Source organism: Antedon mediterranea, chromosome 4 (genome assembly GCF_964355755.1).
Source record: "Antedon mediterranea chromosome 4, ecAntMedi1.1, whole genome shotgun sequence".
Classification (NCBI taxonomy): domain Eukaryota; kingdom Metazoa; phylum Echinodermata; class Crinoidea; order Comatulida; family Antedonidae; genus Antedon; species Antedon mediterranea.
In genome coordinates this window covers 19,711,374-19,725,730 of record NC_092673.1, presented here as the reverse complement: position 1 = coordinate 19,725,730, position 14,357 = coordinate 19,711,374, and the positions used below count along the sequence as shown (strand labels likewise).

General features: G+C 30.8%; 2 protein-coding genes across 4 annotated transcripts; both read right to left on the bottom strand.

The window, feature by feature from the left end:
* Positions 1-3,188: 3,188 nt before the first annotated feature.
* LOC140047669 (uncharacterized) lies at positions 3,189-6,294 on the bottom strand. The gene is made up of 4 exons (XM_072092706.1): positions 6,235-6,294; positions 5,718-5,777; positions 4,742-4,760; positions 3,189-3,484 (listed from the first exon to the last, which is right to left on the bottom strand). The coding sequence occupies exons 1-4, from the start codon at positions 6,292-6,294 to the stop codon at positions 3,315-3,317; spliced, it is 309 nt and encodes a 102-aa protein (XP_071948807.1). The 3' UTR covers positions 3,189-3,314.
* A 196-nt stretch (positions 6,295-6,490) lies between these two features.
* Positions 6,491-14,153, bottom strand: LOC140048076 (netrin receptor UNC5B-b-like). Of its 3 annotated transcripts, none has more exons than XR_011845050.1 (7): positions 14,046-14,153; positions 10,639-11,157; positions 9,098-9,630; positions 8,409-8,549; positions 7,262-8,024; positions 7,042-7,140; positions 6,491-6,750 (listed from the first exon to the last, which is right to left on the bottom strand). XR_011845050.1 is itself a non-coding variant. In XM_072093083.1 (6 exons), exons 2-5 carry the CDS (start codon positions 10,889-10,891, stop codon positions 7,863-7,865), a joined length of 1,089 nt encoding a protein of 362 aa, XP_071949184.1. In that variant the 5' UTR covers positions 10,892-11,157; positions 14,046-14,153; the 3' UTR covers positions 7,280-7,291; positions 7,817-7,862. The 3 variants fall into 3 exon arrangements, 1 of the variants encoding a protein (XP_071949184.1); XR_011845051.1 differs by having other exon boundaries at positions 8,409-8,546; XM_072093083.1 differs by lacking the exons at positions 6,491-6,750; positions 7,042-7,140 and having other exon boundaries at positions 7,280-7,291; positions 7,817-8,024.
* Positions 14,154-14,357: the final 204 nt, after the last annotated feature.

Genomic DNA, 14,357 nt, shown 5'->3' with positions numbered 1-14,357 from the left:
TTACACTTCAAATTATCCTCTACGTCTTAAAAACTGTACCACGTGATCACATTTTACCAATCATGCTCTGGTTACAGATGAGGGAATCCCCAAAACTCATACACGGCAACATCGCACGTGGACAAAATATCATGGATGGAGTAACTAACTTTTAAGCAAATTTGTCTCAAATCTAGGAAAAAATTGCTTACTAATAGCTTTTTTCGCCAAAGTGTCAAGAAACATGTCTACTAACATCTATCAATTAGTTCCAACTCAACTCCTAGAGGAAAATTTTTGGCAGCCATTTTTCAAAATGGCAGCCTTTAACAAGACATTTTCATATATCTCGTTAACTAATAAACATAGAGACTTATATTTGGTCTCAAAATGTTCATAATATACATATTTATATTTACTCTAATGGAATATTTTTTCCAAAAATGACCGGAAATATGGTTTTATGACCAATTTACCCTTGACCCGACCTTATCAGTATCTCAGTAACTACTGGTCATAGATACCTCAAACTGGTCTCAATTTATACATGTTTATATTTACATTAATAAAACTAATTTTACAAAACTAACCAGAAATACCATTATTGACCTTTGACCCAATCTAGTGTTAATTTAGGTAACTATTGGTCGCAGACACTTTAAATCGGTCTTAACTTCATCCAAACATCCATATTTGTATTTAATCTAATATAACTTTTTCCCCAAAGTTAAATAGAAATATAATTTTTGACAACTTGACCTTCGACCTGAACTTATTTAAAAAGCTATTGGTTATAATACGGTATTGTGGTAAAAATATGTTCGGCAAATGCCTACTTAAAAGAGTGTATGGAGATATTTGTCCCAAGTGATTTGAAATGGCATTTCCAATACTGATCAACTTTTATCCAATCAGCAAAGAGCTTTGTTTAATCATGTGTCCTGATCATGTGTTTTGATACATAGCAACACTTGACAACTGACAAAATGTCAACCGACAAACCATCAACATTTACCATACAGGTGCATAACAAATGTTATGAACAATGTATAATAATTTAATTGTTTTTATATTGAGTTAATTTAGTTGCTTTTCGATTTTATATGCAACATTGAATGAAGTAGTTTAATAAATAAATAGATTATTATTGTAATTAGACTTTAGTTTAGGTAGGCATGACCTTAGGCTTTGTTTAAGGTAACCAGTTCCTACTTTTATAGACTAAACTATGCCTACAAAGAGCCTCCTCAGGAGGCTAATTATAGGGTTGGCCTACTTGGTCTAGGTTACCATGTATGTTATCGTCTCATTCAATAAACTAATTATTCAGTTGAAATTTTATAGAGTGTTATTAGCAAAATTCTACTACTTTTATTACTTTTCATTTCATTAAAATAGAAATGAATCTGGATTATAAAGATTTAAATTTACTCTCTGATCTCCAATCAATATGTTATACTGTACATGCAATTAACATTGTTGTTTAGGAAAAAGAAGAGTATGTTGTAAGCTGCCATGCTTTAAGACGTTTTATCTGTAGGACAATGCACCACTGATAAGAAGACTAAATGAGGACTTGAACCACAATGTAGATGACATGTAGACTGTAAAACATAGTTATATAGTCTTGTAAAATCTACTTCAACTTCTAATCGTGCGTAGAGTTACTTCTTGTTCAATATTCTTTATTGCAAGTTCAGTAATTTGAAATTACAATAATTAGTTTTTGCAGACAGTATTGTTTGAAGTTAAACTATATAACATTTTACTAATAATTATTTTATGTAGAACAAGGCCTTGATGACCAATTGTCAGTCAGGATAAAAAGACTCCCAATCCCAATTCCCATTGACCACCAACACACTAACCCTAATCCTATCGTGAAGTTTATATATTGTGTAACAAATAATGTTGGAGCATTTGCCAAAAACCCTAGTAAGTTGCATTTCTAAACTTTCTCCTTAATATGCTACACAGTAGTCTTCAAATGAAACTATTTAATCGTAAATCTTATTCTGTAATACTGTCCATCCTCAGACAAGGCTAGAAAATGTTATCGTGTCCCTGATAACCGTTATAAGGATCAACTGAAAAGGAACATTATGGAAACAGCAGTGAAACGAGGTGATGCATGGGGACATGAGGTTGCTGCTGGACGTCTGTCTGGAATCATAGATTTGGTAGCTGAAGAGGCATTGTATCATCTTGTTTTATTTTTTTGTATAGTTTTTTAATCATATGTATTTTAAATGATAACTTGTGTCTAATAGTTTTGTAGTAAGTAACGGCCTTGTGAAAAACACCAATATGGTGATTCAAGAGTTGCATCCGTTTTTAAATAAAGTTGTTATTATTATTATTATTATAGGTGCAGGACACTGTTCGAACACTCTGTTGAAAATGTCAAGGTATAAATCATAGGCTATAGGTATATTAATTGGTAATATTATTTACTTTTTGAGAGATGCTTATTTTATTTTTATTTTAATGATTGTTTTCTTAGGTTGGACGACCTCTGGATGAAGAGAGGCACTTCCTGTTTCAGAAACTATTATTATACTATTTTACGAGATTACCGTCAACAGGTCATCAATCTTGCGATCACATTGGATGATGCCGTTGACAGATGGTGCAGTCCTAGAAAGCCCATCAGCCTTCATTAGAAAAGTTCATATTCATTTTGATTCGCTGTTAACTGTATTTTGTCTTTTATGTGTAAACTGACTTTGGGGTTGGGTCAACCGGCTCAGCTACAGTGATTAAGTTCACTTAGGTTGACCCTGGTCTCCCCAATTTCAGTTTTTTTTGTTTTGTATATACTTAAATAGACCTAATAAATAATGAAATGAAATGAAATGAAATGCTGAGCTCAAAGACCTTACAATTTCCACTGCAATCAATCTGATATGTGGAGACATGGCGAGAGTGTCACATTCAACAATTTAGCCATGTAAAGAATTGGACTATGACTGTGTCATTTGGTACGGACAGCAGATATCAAGTTTGCATAAAGAATGAATTGAGAACAAAATGTGTAATACTACTACTCAGAAGATACACTTATAATGCTATAAACTAATTACTAAATTATATATCATTTGATTACGCTTATTATAAAATGAAGAGAACAAAAATGAAATGTATATATTTCTTACCAAATTATTATTTAGATTCATAATAGGAATACATATAGATATTTGATTATTCTCATATATTTTCACTTCTTTTCACTTCACATTTATTTTTCTTTGCCTTTAAAATGGTACCATGATTAGTTATTATTACATTTCTAAATATTGATTAATTAGTAATCAGACTGTTGATTAAGTCAGCTGTTAGCACCCTCTGTTTTGAGTGTAAAACTTCCACAGTTTATCACATAAATAACCAATAAATACAACTAGAATTACAATAGCAACAAAATACAAAAATAAGGTTTTTATATTTCCATAAATATAAACTGCAAAGACTGCTACTAAAATACAAATAAGTGCTACCCAGTACTCTGAAATACAAACAAATTTAAACTTCATAAAGTTGTTTTTTTTAAATCACCATTAGTTAAAAATACAACATTCATATAAATTTATCTTTTTGGAAATTACAAAATTGTTTATTAGGTAATCATTTATTTTTCTTACAAACGAACCAAATTTCCTTTGAACCATGTTGTTAAAATGAAAATAAATAATATCGTATCATATCCTAAATTGCATTTAGTTTTTCAAGAGAAATAAAACTTTAAAATGCGTCAGGAGTTAAAAATAGAATGGTTAAATTACCTGTCGGTATCCTTTGTCTCCTTTAAATAAAGATATATACGCAAAATTAAAAATTCATTAAGAATTGGTTTATTTGCTTAGCACTGTAAATAGATCGCATAAATGCATTCAAAAGATATTGATGAATGTTAATTTTATGAACATTTCTTAGCATGTCTCAAATTGTTTCTTTAACTTGTTGTTTTATTTATAAATATTGAATTAAGATGATGCATAATAATTAATCAATCAAACAATTTTCATCATGGATCAAGTTATGGATCCAGTTATAATGTTCTATATAACTTATGTGAATACATGAACGTGATTGGTTGGAATGGCTACCGTTTTGTGGATTGTAAACATCGAGTTTATTTTGACTGTAAATTCTGTTTACTTTTGAGGACTAGTATTATATTGAAAGAGTAATTTATGTGCAGCAACTTGGGATTGGATTATAAACTTTTATGTGCAGGGGACACCTCTGTTTATTAGAAGGAGCACACTCCTTCCGATCAATAAGCCGAACATCTAGTCTTTAAACTTTATAACAAAATAAATAGATTAGGCTCTATTAGGCATATACCAAATGTGGTTTTGACCTGGCTTGATAGGGACATACCCGAAAAGCCGACAGACCCAGCAGATGAGTTGGCATACCCAGCCAGGTCTACTGATATTTGGCTATATAATAAAACAAATATCACATTTTATATTGGTGCATTACAACATTTGACATCCTACTGGAAATGATATTTCCCTCAGCCTTGTTTCAGGAAAATATATAGTTCCTTGAGAAAAATGTCATTCCCTCGGGGATGTCAAATGTTACAGTTCACTCTAAGTAGGCTATATTGACATTGTGGAATATATCCAGAATATATGTACTGAGAATTAATATTAAAGTCACAATAACAATATAAAATTGTTTCTGTACCATTGGTGCTCTAATTGCATATTTACACTACTATAGTGAGATTACTCATAAAGATAACACTTACCTATGTGGTTGCTGTGAACCTGAAATAATGAATGATTAAAATAAGATTGTATTATATGTTAATGTATTACATAACTAAACATTTCACCTGTGTTAAACTTCCTACATAGTAAAATTTAAAACCATCAGAATTGCAAACAATTTCACCATTACATGGCACAAATTCAGTGAATTTGTGTTTGTCAAAATAAAATTAGATGGCGCTGATTTCCAAGTATACACGTTGCCAAGATTTAATAACAAGTTTCTATTTTCTTATTTTTATCAAAGTTTGTAGTTTTTATCTTGTAATTTATATGTGTAAATAAATATTGTATCCATGTAAAATATGTTTATAAATAAATGAATAAAATATCTAACTAAATAGTTTGATGAATTTAGGGCTAAAACAATTTGTAGGAAAGATTAATGCATAATATTTTACAATAGAAAATGTAATGTACAAGAACAGGTCAGTGTTGACATATATAATTTCAGTATTTTTGCTGACTGAACAATTAAAGGAACCAAAATATTGGTGTGGTGTGGGTCATTTGTTTAATTCTGGGTTAATTAAATATACATCTAGTAATTGGCAAAATAATTGACACAGTACAACTGCAATTTCATATTTATACACATGTTTGTATGTATTTTAAAGATTAATATAATATGCTTTGAATAGGCCATTTTGCAGTTTTAATAAAGTTTAGGCCTATCACTTCAGTAAAATTTAAAAAAGTAATGTTTTCACACTCACTTCACTCAAAACAAAAATAAACATTTAAATTCAACAAAAAAACCCATTCACTTTCAGTCAATTTGACTATTTATAGCTTTAAATTACAATTTTTCAGGTAAATCAATATTTTTTTATCTGATCCAATTGTTGGTCAAACTGAATAACGATTATGTGACATAAAATAGCATATTCAACAAAAATATTTATAAAAAAAAATTTTTTTTCAGGGTGACAATATATTTTTAATAGATCATACCTTGTTGACTGCTTCGGTTGACAGACTGCAGTGATGCAAAACTGAAATCATCTTGTCCATCTGTGAAAACATAGATTTTGGTAATATTATAATTCCATAGCATGTCAGTATGTGCAGTAATATTTTTGTTTGGTATAAATGTAACATTCATTGATTAGTAAACAAAATTATATATCATTAGAGGGCATGGTAATTACTATTATGAGATTTGAAAAGTGTGGTATAATTCTAACCACTGGGGTATAGCTTTTTTGAGACTTCACATGTCTGAATTAGTTCACTATCAGATTTTGCATTTGATCAATTGATTCATCGAACAATGACTGGGTCAAAATAAAGTTAAAACGGAAGGAAATAGAAAATAATTTAAAAAATCTTTGACTGGTTATTAGGCATTATTAAAATAATGTATAACTTTTTGTTTTCCTTTCTTTAATTTAATTATATATATTTTATTTTTTATTGTTTATTTTTCCTAGATTTATAGTATGGTTATAAATTACATAAATTGACTTACATAGTATTTCCTTTGGGATTGCTCCAAGAAGATCTGCAAACTTTTTTCTTTGTGATTCATCTCTTAATTTTCCTTTCCTCTCTAACTCAAATGTTACATCCCAAATGGTTGGTAATTCCAACTCATAAAAAGCATTAATTCTATTTAATTCATTTGGGTTAAACTGTGTCAATGCCTTGCACAACCTCTTTCTATACGGAGACAATCTATGTTGATCAGTATTTTGAACATTGTTGTCTCTCATGTACTGTTGTACAACATCTTCAGCTTCCTGAATTTCGGATAGCCTTGCAATCTCCAGCAGAAGGCTGACATCAGTAGGTTTAATCTTTGCTTTATCAGAGAGGTCATTAAAATAATCTTTTACTTTGTAATGTTTATTGCAAAGGACCTGTAATTCAACATGCTCATTTAGACAACATCTCAAAAAAAGTAACTTTCTCTTATTCTTTGTAAAGACTTCACTGAGATCATCATTTAACACAATTAACTTTTCTGTCAACGGATTTCTTGTTTCTGCAACAAATTAATTATATTCTTTTAGTCACCATAACCTATCACTAATAACATGAATATTAGTATGTTTACAACCAATTTATAAGAAGTAACCATTTTAAATGAAACATGATGATTCAGATTATATATTTTTAAGCCATCAGACCAAGGTACAAACTTGTATCAATCTTGTCTCAGCTAAATGTCACCGTACAGATACAGTAAACATGATAGATTTGAGAAAACCCTTATTTTTTTACTTATTTTTCTAAATGTAAGTACATTAGTACTGTAACTAAAGAGTGTTATTACCTTGCTTAATACATTGGTCTGATGCACCTGTACCAGAAGACACACCTGTATCAGAAGACACACTTGCACCAGAAGACACATCTGTACTGGAAGGAACACCTGTCCCGGCATGTGATGAAACAAATAAAAAATTAAATAATTAAAGCTTGAGTTCTTCATAAAACATTATTGAAAAAGAAATTAATCTCAAGCATTATCATAATATAATTATATAACATACCTGGATTTGGCCTTGTTGTCTCAACATCACCTGTAACAAAAAATACAAACAAAAATATACAATCATAATTATTTCAATAGAAAAAGAAACAAAATAATGTACAATTGTGAAGTGATATTTTACTGGAAATTAATAATTTATATACGATGAAGAGAGGAAATCTGTGAGATCAGGAAAACCACCCCAACTAAGATTTTCAATAATCAAATACAGACGTACGTCATATACATGTTGTGTAGGTAATTGGAATTTTAACATATGTTATTACATTATATGCGCCAATATTCACAATTGATAATTAATAAGCTTTTCAAATCACTTTCCTGAATTATAGTAAAATAAAATGTTACGCCCTACAAAATGTAAAACACAATGTAACATTTACACTCAATCTCTATTCCAAATGTGTGGATTAAAAGTAGAATCTCAAAAGAATTAAGGTGTTTAATAGGAAATAACAACGTAACAATATATTGTAGTGCCAGATAAAAACAAGCCAACCCCACTCTAATGGTTAATGTCTGATTAACATTTTGAATACCACATTTTATTTACTTCATCATAAATGTAGACTTGATTTGCTACTTAAATTAAACTGATGTTAGCATTTGAAATACTTAAAATACACAGGCACTGGATCAATACGATTTGACTCTTGTGACAGTGATACTGTTGCCTTTAAGACATTTTCTAATGAATTGCTTCTTCTTAAAAGAAATGTCTTCAATGGTGTTCCACGCCATAAGTATTCAGCAGTGACAGTCTAGGAAAAAAGTCATGCATAAAATGTTACAGCTCTAAGGCATTGTAAATAAAAAATTGGTTGCTGCGGTGATTAATATTACTATTTATTTATATATAAATTAATTTTCTTTTTTTTCTCAATGATAAATCCACAAAAAGAATGGTGTGCATCCTTCAAAGAGACTAATCAAAGACAGACTTTCTATGTTAAGTCAGCATCATGGTCCATGGTTGATACTGATAGCAATGGAGATTTTGTTATTTATTGATCAAGTTATGAATTCCCAAGTTATGTGGTATTATTGCAAAAACGTGTTTAATGCATATTCTTTACCATGCAAACCTAAAAAATTGTGATGATTTGTATAATACATGTAATGTAAATTAGAACAAATATTCTTACTTGTACATTTTCATCTTGAACATTCCATTCTTGTTCTGATACTGCCGCTACAGTAATTTTCATCTTTTTATACATAAAAAGTAAATCTACAGGTGGTCGTAAAAGCTGCTCACCGGTTTCTCTGTGGTCTTCTTTTATCTTCTGAAATACATAAACTTAATGTTATTTGTGTACATATTTGTTTCCTACACCCTTTTCAAATCTGCATAAATTGTTTAACCAGGTTTGATCTCCCGATTTATTACACGTTTTCTATTATCTGAGGGAAGTCAGATGTAATCATCGTGTTCACTTTTTCACTGTATATTTTATAATGATCAGGAATCAATTCAATTTATGATTCAACATGACATTTTGAATGTTTCTGCCATCAATTTTAATCAATGTATTAGACGTTAGCTCAAATTTAGTGCTTGTGAAAAGAAGCAGAAAATCCACTTTGTCACCATTTCTAGAAATAATAATTCTGCGAAAAGCCAAAAGTCACTGTTACTTCTCGGTTGGGATCAGATATTTGGTCAATAGTAATATTACCTAAAGTAGTTAACTTGGCATAATAAAAAGTACAAGGCTACCTAGCAAAATGCATTTATTAAAATATATCTATATTTTAAAAGGTTAATGTAAGTAAAATAATACAAATTATAACTACATTATTCAAATATAACAATTAATTATATATTAATTACCTTTACATCCGACGGCTTACAAAGTCTTGTTTGAAGTTGATACTCATCGTTTGCAAGCATCTTTCCAAAAACTCCTAACAACATTCTTTTCTTAGCATGAACGGCATTTCTGACATGACCCTTTAGTGCATACCAACTAAAATGATTTAATGTTATACAGCATAGACCTTTGTTTAAAGTAAAATGAACGTCCTTTCTATCATTTGTCAATGCTATTTGTTTCCATTCATCTTGAATGTGATCTTTAACAAGTAGAGTGAATTCCCAATTCTCTTCATTTACAGCATCGTGTGGAAATGACAATGAAATAGGCTTGTTGAAGGTGGTACCTTCTGGTCCACATTTAATTATAGGTGATATTATTGATTCCCGAGGATGAGATATGGGAATGTCTATTTCCTCAGAAAAAATTTCTAGCGTTACTTTCACTTCCTCCCCTTCAATTGCTTCAGAATGTATCTCTAACTTTATGTCTTCATCCTTAAGGTGAAGCGTTCCACCTGTAGAATCCACAATTACCTCCACAATTTGATCTGCAGAATAAAAATATTACTTTTATGGTATTTGTTATAGCAATTTCCATGATCACCTTCAGTACAATGCAAGATTGGCCATTTTCCGCAATTTTTTTTTATTTCAACAGGATATATCAAACAGATGTGTTTAGTTTATAGTCTAATTACATTTAAAAAATAGTTGTTCACGTTTTTTCTTTATTGGGGCCAGCAGTAGAGGTTGGGGGAGGGGATTCTAGCGCGTAATGAGGTATCAAAATGACCAGAGGTTTTAAACTATATTTTATTCACCCCAGGGAAAAAGTTTGGGGTGTCAAAATTGCCAGAATTGTTTTGGTTTTGATGGCGGCTGCTGTATTTTTGGAATTTTGCAGTGTTTAGTAATCTTTTTTCAACAAAAAATGGTTTTTTAGGTAGGTAATAACAAAAACTATAATTTAAATTTGTGTACAGTATATATTCTACATAATTATTTTAATACTTATTACCTCTGCCAGAATGGCAAGAGGTTATGAGGTAGATCGGGTGTGTTTGTGTGTGTTTGTTAGTTAGCAGGATTACTCAAAAATTTATTTCCCGATTCCCGATAAGATTTTAAAGACTGGTTTCATTGCTGTATGGGAACATGTGAATCAATTTTCATATGCCTAGGTCAAATATCAAGCTGCTGACCACAAGGGATACACTTTTCACACAAAACGGAAGACAACTTCAATAGATGACAAACAATGCTGAGCAGGGAAGCGTTTTGAAGCTTTAATCTCTGCACCGCCATATTTTCATTCACAATATAAAGTTGATCTACTGTACAAAAGATAGCTTAAGCTTGGTTCCTACTTGGACACAACGCAACAATGTAGGCGCAACGCAAGTGAGTTGATCAATCACAAGCAGTTTGAATGACCTACCAAATTACTTTACGGTGGGCTTACATCTTTACATTGCCTTAGTTAACCCTCTGATGTTATTATCTTTTTTTTACCCTAAAAAATTAAAACTATACAATCAAAAGGAAAAAATTATTACCAGTTAGTGCTTCCTTTGAGCTTATTTTAAGAAGACTCTCAAAATGTTTAATTTTGTCATTGTCATCTTCTAAATCGCCACAAATCTCTAACATCAAAACTGCATCCCAAATATCTTTAATTTCAGTTGACTTCATACCATAGTGAGCAATAACCCTGCTCAAATTAGTTTGTTCACTTTCTCTTAAGACCTCAAATAGTTGTTTTCGATATTTTGAAATTTCTTTATCAGTGTATTGACCATTGACATTCATATACTGAATTACCAGATCTACGGCATCCGTCAATTGTGTTACTAAAGCAATATCTAACAGAAGGCTGACATTCTGTGGTGAGATTATACTTTCCTGCTCGAGTTTGTCTATTAAAAAATCACTATTAAAAGAATGTGTAATATCCTCTACAGTTACGTGATCGAAAGGAAGAACCTCAGCCACTTATACTTGTCACCTCTATAGTGTCCACTGAAAGACAATTTCAGTTGCTGGAAATTTGTTTCCATTTCAAAGTTTGCTTTAGCCTGCAAAATTCCATAAAAGAATATTATTTAGCCTGTACACTACTGATTACATCCAATGGTGTCATGTAATTATGGTTACAGATTATATTGCATGGAAGATTCTTAAAATGACACCATCTACAATAAATCCATAAAGAATAAAGAAATAAATCATGTTCACACTTTGTGTGATTTTTAACAATATCACTTTGAATTATAGATAATTTGATTATTGATTTGAAGAAACTGAACCCCAAAATGTTTGAGACAATTTTATGACTTCAAAATTCTTAAACTAAAGTCTTTATTTCCTAACTCAATAATGTATGATATTTAGACTTTTGTTTCTTTGAGTGGAAATGTTACCAAACATACAGTATTGTGATTGTCTAGTCTGGAGAGAGGAATGCTTGGTTAAGAAAAGCTAATAATTCAGCTACTTTATATAACCATGGAGGTAAACTAGTTGTTATTCGTCCATGATATAACTAAAATAGAAGGGAGTCGCTTAAAGATATTGTATTGTCCCCCAAAAACTTGAAAAATGAAGATTAATTAAATCAGACTTTGAATACTATAGGTTATTTTGTAGTTTTAATAAAGTTAATCACTTCTATAGAAAAAAAAAGAAAAACAATAATTTGTTCAGTCATACAATGATATACTCTAATAAATGGTTAAATTCAACCAAAAACCCGTTGGCTGGCAGCTAATTTGACTGATTTTTGCTTTAAATTACAGGGGTTTTTTAAGTTAAATACGATTTTTTTTTTCAATCCAACTTTTGGTCATAGCGGATAACTATTTAATGTGACATTAAAATGGCATAAGAATTATATTTTCAGGAGGACAATACACCTTTAATATGTCCAAAAAACATTGATTCTATGTTATAATGATAATATAATAAATAATTGATGCATTTGTTCGAACGTATCACTAAAAGTGACCTGGAGATTATGCAACATTTAAGACACAGTCAAGAAATATATTAGTACAGATATTCCCAGAAGAGAATGGTTGTAACTAGCTTTTTAACTACCATGGTGGTATATACTGTAATTCAGCATAACACATTTAATGACGAATATATCTTACCAATCTTAAAGGAATACAGAAAATATGATGCTATAGGGTTCCTAAATATGAGTTTTGTGTGTTTAGAGGGCTTCAGAGTCTTTATAAATGCTTGATATATATTGCCAAATAAAACAGTATTATCATCTGTGCATTTTACGATTAGTTTCTACGGCATGTTATAGTATTTTTTATTCTATGACAACAGAACTTAAAATTTATAATATATATAAATATATAACATATCATTCCTAGAAAAAAAATACCCTGGGTTAACTAGAAAATTGTTTTAGAAGGTGTGAGGGGAACTAAAGAACAAATCCAGTAACTTTATTATGTTTTTGCTAGTGGAGTGAGCAACTTTAGGCTGGGAGAAAGGGAGGCTTCCAAGGTTCAGAGGTTAAAGTGCCAGAAATTACAGAGAAACTTGCATAACCAGCTATGCAAAAAGCAAAATACATGTTGACATCCATATCCATTTTTTTACAATTTACAGTACCATTGTGTTTGTGCATTATTGATTTGTTCATTTCCATAGACGTCTTCTAAGACTGATGTAACCCTTGAACCTCACATGCACAATACATATTATAATATCAATGTGGCTTAACAATAGCAAATGTTACATGATGGTGAACAATACACACACAATCAATATGTGGTTAGGAAATTTTACATATTAGATATATCCTTAACCTTATATAATTTTTTCACAAACATTTGTAGAGACAGATACATAACTTTCAGTCAAATGTTAAAATAAACCAGAAATGTCAGTTTATATTATTTATATCTTTTGAAATGAAAGTGTGGTATAAACAAATTTAGTTAAACATGAAATTTCAACAGATGATGTTGAGTCATTGTTCAGGTATTGAATAGCCGCTAAAATTAATTCAGGCTCTGGGAGCAACACAAGGTTAGGGTGCACCACATGCCTTAGGTAGTCCAAGAAGGAGAAAATGAAAGAGTAAACTACTATAAAGCTCTCTCTACACATCAAACTAGTTTGACAAAAATGGTGTCATGTGCCCAAATATGGTAGTGATATGCCCAATTATGGTATGTCATCATGTCCATATGGGCACATCACATAAAGTTTGATAGTGTAGACAGAGCTTTATATCTATGTTCAAACCATGGATTTGTAACAACTCCCTGGTCACACCCCTATCTAAAGACATCTTGTCCTGACATGATTTGATGTTTCTTATCCTCATAAATCAAAAGGGCTTGCTGGGAAATGAGGGTTTGCAGACAAAGGGGTTTATTCAAACCATAATCCCCATCCGCCTGCCTACTACGGGCCTGCAATATATTTTGTATTTTGTATTTTATTCTTTCACATCCAACAGTATACACCAATTACAGGATGAAAATATAGATATAAATATAAAAACACATACAAAAATAACAAAAAGAAAGGCCTAAAAGTTAATCTAATCTATAGATTGGCAGCATGCTACATCATTTCATATTTAATATTTTCATAATATGCAAGTGAATGTTATTTACAATTTTTAGTCGCATGGACGCGACTCTATAGTTCACTATGTCGGTCGGTCTGTCTGTCGGTCTGTCTGTCTGTCGGTCTGTCTGTCGGTCCGGTATCACTATGCGTTTTAGCACGCGACTTATGGCTGTTGGCCTTGTTTAGTTCTAATTGCACAATATTTCTGTATTAGTTGTTACTGTACATATTCTATGCTAAACCACTGTCAGTGTAGCATTGTTTACTAGCTATCTACTGGCTATTTCTGATTACATCAAACAGTCTATATTAAATAAAATTACTGTAGTATTAAATAATAATAATGATAGATATAACTCACGCTACAACTGAATCTAAAACAGAATTACTGCTCCATAAAATTACCCTCGTAGGCTATGTATGTCTAGACTCTCACTGGTGGTATAGTATAATTATAATTGCGCATCTCTATAAGGATGCAAACTGTGTAATGAAGATGTTTATTGTTATGCAAATCACAAACACACATTTTACCGTGTTCTGTGTGTCACAGAACTTTCATATTGATAATCAACCTAGCATACAGCCTATTTAATAGAAAATGGTATTGTTATGGTTTTGAATATTATGAGGAAATGATAATTTATTGTACGTGTCTAAAAACATTGACTAG